At 36.3% G+C, this 10,000-nt stretch overlaps 1 protein-coding gene across 1 annotated transcript in view; it reads left to right on the top strand.

The window, feature by feature from the left end:
* The window catches only part of LOC122267900 (uncharacterized), a 5,953-nt gene extending 2,163 nt beyond the window's left edge, over positions 1-3,790 (top strand). The window contains exons 3-5 of the mRNA XM_043038099.2: positions 164-379; positions 1,585-1,691; positions 3,072-3,790. Coding sequence (XP_042894033.2) covers positions 164-379; positions 1,585-1,691; positions 3,072-3,167 — 419 coding nt within the window. The 3' untranslated portion in view covers positions 3,168-3,790. The remainder of the gene's footprint in view (positions 1-163; positions 380-1,584; positions 1,692-3,071) is intronic.
* Positions 3,791-10,000: the final 6,210 nt, after the last annotated feature.

The raw sequence follows: 10,000 nt of genomic DNA, 5'->3' as shown, positions 1-10,000 counted from the left end.
TGTACCATATTTGTGGAAAGTACCCTCGACAGAAGTAACAACGCCAAGGTTTTATTACTTCTTCTCTCATTGTCGTGTCTGTTTCATTTCGTCTTCGCCAACATGTTTCACTGCGTTTGTCTTTTATGTTTTGTTTACACTCTCTTCTCACCCTCGCCGCCAGTCCCCGTTTCGCCGACGTCCGAAGGAATCAAACCGTGTGCCGACGCCCCACCTGTGCCCGCCAACGCCGTGCTGAAGTACCAGTTTGGTCACAACGGCTCGAGTGGGAGGTACTACGAGTGCAAGGAGAAATCTGGCTGGATGTTCGGCGTGGAGGGGCGACTGACGCAGTGCCTGAAGGGGAAGTGGACGCCCATTCGTGATGTGTGCGACGAAGGTGAGAGGCTCGTGGCCGCGGTCTGTTTGGGTTTCGGTCGTTCGTGTAGGACGGAGGAGCGGAGGGGAATTGGGAGATTCGCAGGTGGGGTTGGATAAATGAGCGAGAATGAGATACAATTTTCACTGCAAGATGGTATATATATATATATATATATATATATATATATATATATATATATATATATATATATATATATATACATGTATATATATGTATATATATATGTATATATATATGTATATATATATATATGTATATGTATATATATATATATATTAATATATATATATATATATATATATATATATATATTATATATATATATATATATATATATATATATATATATATATATTATATATATATATATATATATATATATATATATATATATATATATATATATATATATATATATATATATATATATATATATTGGTCTTATACCTTTTGCAATGTTTGATATAATGAAGTCTAGTCGTTCGTTTGTGAGACGTGAGGAGAGGAAGGGGGTGGTACAGGGACCCCGATTGAAAGGAATAGATGACAAAGGATAGAAAAAAACGGCTGTCGGGGTAGTACGAAAGGGATGTGGGTCGGGTGAATAGGTGGAAGGAAGTACGTAGGCCATGGGGAAGGAGGGGGAGGAGCTTAGGGAAAAAGGACAGAGGAGAAGAGAGAGAATGAGAGAGAAATTGAAAATGTAGTGGACAAGGCAAAAAAAAAAAAAAAAAAAGAAAGAAAAAAAAAAGAATGGAGAGGAAGAAAAGAAAGAGAAAGAGTTGGAAAAAATGAGAGAAAAGAAGGCACAATAGAAGCACAAAGGAGAGAGTGAAATTGATAAGGGAAGGGAAATGGAAGAGAGACGACAAGGAAACGAAACGAAAGAAAAGTGAAAATGAGAAGCAAAGGGAAATGGATAGGGAAAAGGAAATAGATGTAAAGGGAGAAGAAAGAGAAAAGAAAATGTTAAAGGGATATAAGGATAAATATAGGAAGAAATTGGGTTAGATCAAGAAAATAAACGCAGAGGCAGATCACGACAATAAATGAAATGCATAAACAAAAAGAAAGAAAGAAAACGGAACCCATTGACCTAGATCCTACTACATGGCTTGCTTTGAGAAAATACTTATTTTCATCCATACCTTCTCTTCCCAAACTCTTTATCCCACGCACCCATTGCATTTTCTCAACTGCAGACTGCAAAATGCCTCAAAACTGCAACCAGCTGGTCGAACTTGGCTTCAAAGAGTCCGGCACGTACAGGATCGTACCATCAGGTGTTCAGGGAGACCTTGCTACTCCGGTGAGTAACCGACCGGATTCATTGTGAATCCGAATAGTTTATTTCGCAAGATGAGATTGGTGAATATGTTTCAGTTAATCTCGACTTCAATAGAGGAAGATGAAATCCAGGGGAATTTTGAGTGTTGCCTCATTTTTTATTTATTTTTTTTATTCCCATTTTGTGTAAAGTAAGGTTTTCTACTTGAGCTTTTTACTGTTTTTTTTTGTCTTCTAAAGAATTACGTGAGGTTAGATCACGATTTAGGTATTTATAGATAGTGATGAAATTCATTAATTCATAATACAACATCAAGACGTTAAGTAGACATCTTGTTCAGTGGAATCGTTCACACCTAATGAATCATGCTGTGAGGGTGCAAGCTTTGACACCTCATTTTAATCATAGGTTTTAATATGATTTAAATCTAATATGATTTAAATGTTTTGTTTTATATTGTTCTGACTGTTTAGGCTCTAAATTTTGATTTTTTTTTATCCTTAATATGTTTACTAGTCTGTTATACATCACTTATTTCTTCTATTAGGTATGGGCAAAATGTAGTCCTTGGATTGTGAACTATGAAATGAATAGTTAAATAACGTCCGTTTTCATTTTCTATTCGGTCGTAAACCAATGTTTTGTAAAGGAGGTGGATATGAACATCTATTTATACTCATATATATTAAGAAAAAGAAGAAGAAAAAAAAACGTAGATCAGTAAAAATCTAATTAATAACACCCAATCGTTGACTGTTGAGTAATAAATATCTCATGATTTCCTCACTATCTTTGCACACCAATAAATTTCTGAAAATATATAAATCCGAAATGACAATTTAAGCATTGGGACAGAACGGCGACGTGTACTAAATTCTTCTATCACACTAGCATTGATTGCAGCTAAAGTTGCACGAGGATCAGTGGCCAGAGTTTTTATTCAAATACACTGTATTTATTCGTGCTGGCCACTTGCACTTGGTTTGTTGTCGGTGTTGCCTTGGGAGACAAGTTCAGGTGTTTATGAAGTCAGTATATATATACATATATATATATATATATATATATATATATATATATATATATATACATATACATATATATACGTACATACACACACACACACACACACACACACACAGACACACACACACACACACACACACACACACACACACACACACACACACACACATATATATATATATATATATATATATATATATATATATATATATGTGTGTGTGTGTGTGTGTGTGTGTGTGTGTGTGTGTGTGTGTGTGTGTGTGTGTGTGTGTGTGTTTGTATGTGTGTGTATGTGTATGTGTGTGTGTGTGTGTGTGTACATGCCCAGACACATAGCGCCTACCTCGTCATTTCCCTCTGATCCTATTTCTTTAGGTCTGGTGCGACTTGGGCGGCAAAGGATCAAAGTTGCAGGACGCTCTCTCGGCGGCGCGCGATGGTGCCAAGAAGCCTCCAGTCTCCGTTGCTTGACCTGCTTCCCACAAACGGATGGATAGGGGAAGCTCGGAGGTCGCATCTTCTGTGTAAGGAGTATACATAAATCGATGATTATACATACGAACGAGCATACGCATGAACACACATACGCAAACACACCTACACCCACAAACATGCACACACACACACCTACCCCCCCACACACACACACATATGTATACTCGTACATATACGCACTTTATCCTCCGTACATAAAAATGCATTGATAGTGGGTCCCATTTTTGAGAGCTCCCCTTTTCACACATGCATTCTATACCCAATAGAATGACGTACAGCAGCAATGCTATATATATATATATATAAAACATATATTCCCTCCTAACACACACACACACACACACACACATCTAAATATATATCCATATCTACATCTACATCTATCTATATATCAAACTTCCTACCAATATACTCATACACATCCATATATACGTACATACACACAGAAAAAAGGATATGATCAAACCCTTAATGGCCTATGAAGGTATTCACCAGCTTTTACGTATAAAAGATGTGCACATAAATTGCAAGTGGGAATAACACATCCTGGAGTGACAACAAAGCAAAATGCACGCACAAAAGAGGAAAAAAAAAACAAATAAACAAAAACAGCAACTTTTAAACAGAACAACGAAGCTTCATGAATAGATGTGATCTTTTTGTGTGCAAATTATCTGAAAGTACACAAGAATGACACAATAAAGAGAGGAAGGATAAGCAGAATGTGAGAGATAAGGGCGGAAAAGAAGACAGAAAGGAAAAAAGGAGAACGAATTCACGAAAGGAGAAAAGATGAAGGTAATCACAAGGGAAAAGCAGACAAACAAACAAATAAGAATCTGCCATCGAGAAGGAGAAAAAAGAGAGAAGGAAGTGAATATCAAGAAATATATGTATAAAAAAGAAATCAAAAGAAGCAGGAGACTGGAAAACGAAAAATCAAACATGGAATGACTGGATATGAATTAACCACACGGATTATTCTCCCTTTTTTCCCCACCGATGTTCATGCTCGAGAGTGAAAAAAAGAAAAAAGAAAAAAAAAAAGAAAAAAAAAGAAAAAAAATCCTGATCATGGTATGGACATCAGTGTGTGGATAAATTTGTTCTCTGCATTTCTGAATTATTATTTCTGCTTTTCGAAGAGGATTGATTTGTAACTTTCAAGGTTTAGGAGTGCTGAATAACATTATTGGTAGCACTGATTTTGGTTTTATTAATATCATGATTAACAATGTCATTATCATGATTATTACCACTGAATATCACCATTTGATTTATTTATTATTATTGTTATCAATGTTATTGTTATTGCTATTATTTTTGTTATGATAAGAATGAACGGTAATAGTATCTGAAATCATATGTATTATTATTATCATCGTAATATTTACTCACACACACATATAACACAAACACACGTATCTATGTATATATATATATATATATATATATATATATATATATATATCTATATATATATATATATATATATATATATATATATATATATATATGTATGTATGTACAATATGTATATGTACACACACACACACACATATATATACAGACTCAGTGCCGGCTCACGGTACCGGCAACTCGGGCAGTTGCCCGGGGCGCCCCGCGTCATGTGCTTAGGGGCGCCATCAAGGACCTTCCAAATAAAAGACGTTTTTGAGACAGAGAAAATAAGTTCATATATATATATATATATATATATATATATATATATATATATATATATATATATATATATATATATATATTTATGTATATATATGTATATATAACCCACCACAAATAAGGTAGTTGATGCTAGACATAGGGTTTGAACAATTCAGGTTTATTCAATAACGTTATGGTGCACGATAGATATATACACTACAGCACAATGATCACAGTAATAAACGCTATCACAATACGTATAACAGCTGGAGAAATCATTCGTCAGCGGTCTATCTGTACGTTCCAGACATCCTGCTCAACGGTAGTTATGCGGGAAGGTAGTCTGGAATGTAGGAGGCGTGACAGTCGAGGGTATTAAGCTCTTTTTGAGGGTCTAGGTACCTGGGAAGGCAACTATGTGCGAATTACCTATTACCTATCAAAATATTGATCATGCATGGGCAAAAAGTGCAAAAACAAGAAATAGGAAATGCGTTTACTATATCTCTCTTTCACCGTATATGTGAAGATTCAACACCCCGAGTGATCAAACATCTTGATTGTGCAACGAAACCCATGCGGTTTCAAAGGTGCTCTGGTCCTCAAGATGGCGGTGTCGAGACATCAGGGTTGACAAGGCTGGTTTGCCAAGCCGTTCTGATGGAATCATCTTCAGCTTGCAGACCTGGAATGAAGTCACAAAATAGTGCCAGATGCATACATAACAACTGCACTGATGATTGGCAGTGCCAGCATAGTAGGGTGGGATATTGCATGTATATAGATATAACAAAATACTGTTTAGAGAAAACTGAAGTAACGATGATTAACTTAACTTGCTTGGTCCTCTCTGCGTCACGTCGACAGATGATGCGGGATGTAGTTTAACCGACACATTCGACAGGAAATAAGTAGATAGCCGCGCAGAATGGGTCAAGTAAGTAATAAGTTGGTAACCAACCTCGGCAATTCTGTTAAAGAGCACTAAGGGAGGCATGGATTCCATTGCAAAAAAATTAACATCAGAATAGGTTGCTGGAATAAACTCAAAAATAGAAAATTAATTAACAGATGCAGGGAAGATAGAAGCATATTACAATACGGTGTCAAGATGATTCATATCACTTGTGATCTAAAGATGAAGAGTAAGTATACTACTTATAAAGACTAGATATGGGTATACCAAGTTGGATTTCAGAGAACGCACATGATGTTTTGATTTGTGATGAGAGGCCTGGAATAAAAGTTAATTACCAGTGTAAGAAGAAATAGAATCACTAAACAAAAGGAATTCATTGCTCATGTGCGACATTCTAAGAAATCAGAAAGTAAAAGAATTAGACTTAGCATTAACATGTGAAAATTAGTGATTACTGATATGACAATCATATGATATACCTTACCCGAGAATGAGTTCTCCAAGGGGGGCGTGGCTGCTTGGCCGAAAAACGTTGCCGTTCTGGCGGTATCTCTGGCGCTAGGTCAATTTGCTACAGGGAGCAATACTCGCGGTACTTCGCAGTGGACCGTATTATAGGTCGGTACATCAGACGTCTTCTCGTGAGACCGTCGTGGCTCTGTCAGCCAAACATCGGGGCAGGCCCGGAATAATTATAAAATAAATGACCGATCTGGCGGTCCTTGAGATGAATGAAAGAAAGAAAGAAGCACCCGAGTCTCATCGAGACTGGGTAAATGTGATGAAAACCGAATCTTGTCCTCAAAGTGGTTAATTGTCTTTAACAGAGGAGATGCAGATAAGCCAAGATTGGCCAAAATAATGGATGAATGTGGCTGCGATTGTAAAGGATATTCAATAGCATTAGCGTTCAATAGTTTTCAATAGTCGTCAACATAGATATCAGTCAAGTAAGGGGTTGGAAGAGGGGGGTATTAATAGAAAGATGAGTTAGGCGAGAAATATAATGCAAGCAACTATCCACTTTGTGTTCAACAAAGCAAGGGCGATAAAAGAATAATTGTGGGTGGCACACGTCGTCCTACCGAGTTACTGAATATTCCTATTATGTCATGATATCCTAGTTGCAGTGTCAAGTGTGTTTGTAAACAGAAAGATAAGAATAGTTAATGCAAGAGTGCGAAGAGTAAATGGTGTATCTACAGTGAGTTATGTGTGTGTGCATTTCGGAAAAGGTAATAAATCGCATAATTAATAAATGATAGAAGGCTACGTAAAATAATTGATTTAACAACATAGTAGCATCGCCATTTACGTTATTTTACTTACAATAAACAACTTGTTATGAGAAGACACTAAGTAAAAAAAAAAACGTTATGAAAATAAATAAAATCTGTAATAAACGAAAAAAAAAATATTACAAAAAAGTATATAATGTAAATTGTTTACTTAACACATTCGTAAAATAGACAGGTCCGATCATCGCAGACATGTAACGTTTTACATTAGTGAGGTCATGAATGATCGTGAATGACCTGCTAGAGTACGAAATGACCTAGCCAAGTGACCTAGTAAAGTGTTTCTTTTTAAGTAATTCCAAATATATACATATAAATATGCATTTAAAATACACACAGTATTTGTTAGAGAAAAAAAAGAAATGTTACTGAAATTAAGATAATGTTAATACTTTCATAATAATTACCTGGTACAATAAAATCAATCTCGTAAGTTATGAAAAAAATGCACTAGACATATACGAATAATCATATAAATAATGATAATGATGATGAAACTAATCCGAGTCGGAAATATTCTGTGCAGTAACTGATCCGTCGGTTAGTAGGCTCGCTGCTTGTATAAACGTCTTACGGCAACTGTATTTAGGGAAACGTTTTACGCTAAACTGCGTTTGACCTGCGAAGCTATAGTTCATCATAACTGATATGCATGATACATGAAGAAAAATGAGTTCGAATTCGTCAATTTAATGAGGCAATTTAAAATTAGAACAAATACAAATAAACTGAGAATGAAATTAGATTGCAGTTATAAATACCCTGAAAAAGAAAATTAAATCACAAGAAATCTAGAATAATTACTGATTTGTAAAAACTAAAAAATGAGTAGAAATAAAGCAGAATTTCTGTCACTGATTATGCAATAAACGCGAAAAACTATAATACCTTCCTTACACACACATTAAGAAAAAAAAATCTGAGGGAGAAAAGGGGTTATTAAGAGTGGAAAAAAATAGTCGAAGTAAAATAGGGTGAAATTGAGACACGGGGGACAACACTTCCACTGACTTACCTAGATTTCACTGCCTGACGCGTTGTATTTATTGTTGTGATCACGTGAGAGTGAAAAGAAATAAATCGGCGGCGCGGCTCACAGTAAGTACGTGGCGAGCGGTCCACGATTTCAAAGAAAATAGGAGGCGAGCACGACCCCTGGCTGACATGTCTGTGAGGGTGACGGGTTTTTTTTTTACCGCTAGCACTAGTTTCTGAGGGTTTTTCCATCCCATTTCTGACATCAGTTTGTGAGGGTGAGCAGAACGGGTCCCACCATGACCACCAGTTTGTGATTGGTGGGTAGAATGGATCCCACCGCTGCCACCAGTTTGTGATGGGTGTCTTAGTTTGTAGGAACTAATAACCCACCACAAATAAGGTAGTTGATGCCAGACACAGGGTTTGAACAGTTCAGGTTTATTCCATAATGCAGATAGTCTGTCGTTATGGTACACAATAGATATATACACAACAGCACAATGATCACAGTAATAAACACTATCACTACACGTATAACAGGCGGACAAATAGAAGGTAGTCTGGAATGCAGGAGGCGTGACAGTCGAGGTTACTAAGCTCTTTTTGAGGGTCTAGGTACTATGATTTATTTGCTGCATTTAATATATATAAGCATTCTATGTAGTTCTCACAAAGAGAGGGAGAGAGAGAGAGAGAGAGAGAGAGAGAGAGAGAGAGAGAGAGAGAGAGAGAGAGAGAGAGAGAGAGAGAGAGAGAGAGAGTGAGAGAGAGAGTGTGCCTGTGTGTGTGTCACCTGCTGCTTGTGTATAAGCACTAGGATCAAAATCCCTCAATTAGTTTTTGCGAAAAAGTGAATAAAAACCGCCGAAGTCGGAGAACTAAAAAAAAACAGCAAAACTTTTAAAACATCAATAGTGCGGCATTCCCCCTCGGTTTACAAATAAAACAATGTATCGAAATTCTCTAGGAGGCTTAGATCTTCATCTTTAAATATCGATTTTAATGGTTTTCGGAAAAAACGGCATCCTTTTGCGACGAAAATCGTCAATCAAAGTTTTGTAGTAAATGTATGCGTCGGAACTGGGGGATTTACACTTACATTTACATTGTTTATATCGGTATCACGATTATTTCGCAACAAGAATTTTCAAAATCGGTGGACTACACGTGAATCATTATCGATTTTACTGTCAAAAGAATAAATTTCAAGATAAAGGGACTCTTATGTATAAGGAAGTTTCACTAATGGATAGTGTAACTGATCACTTAATTGATTATCGTGCAAATGAATATGAAAAAGCACTAGAATCAGCAAAAGAATTAATTAAATAATTAGGGAACTGTAGAATAGAAAATATCATGTCGAAGAGGTCTAAAAAGATGAAGCTCCCTTGGTTACAGAAAAGGAGGCTAGGTTAGTGCTCCTACGGGCGATTGCAATTGCAGCATTGCTTGCTCTTGATAGGCGGAAAGTTGTCCTTTGTACTTCCTGGATGTATAAAAACTATATTTGTATGATATCTATATGAAATACTGGTGATCAGCGTATACTCTTTTAAAGCAATTTGTTAAGTAGGTTAATGGGTTTGCCTTCACCTGAGGCTAAATGGGAAAGTAATTTTCGGAGTATTAATCTTTTCCTCTGTTAATTAACTCATCACTTTCACACTTCAACCTTTCTTATCGGGAAAATGAAATAGTACGTGATTTGAAAAAGCCTACTGGTGTCTTATGTATACGTCTTTTAATCCGTTTTGCTGTAATATGTATCATCTCTTGTATAGGACTTATAGTTACTCATCACTTATGTTTTCAAACTCAAAATTCACCCCCTCTTCCTTTTTCTAGCGAGCCAAATAAACCGCTCTCTCCTGCTCCTCTCCTGCTCAGGAAAACGGTGCATTGCGATGTTATAGTATATTACGTGTGTTCTTTTCATCGCTTGTGTG

The sequence above is a fragment of the Penaeus japonicus genome, unplaced genomic scaffold (genome assembly GCF_977035675.1).
Source record: "Penaeus japonicus unplaced genomic scaffold, GWHDUDI00000001_assembly GWHDUDI00000020, whole genome shotgun sequence".
Taxonomy (NCBI): Eukaryota; Metazoa; Arthropoda; class Malacostraca; order Decapoda; family Penaeidae; genus Penaeus; species Penaeus japonicus.
Note: the sequence above shows the minus strand (reverse complement) of the source record. Positions and strands in the feature narration are given on the sequence as shown.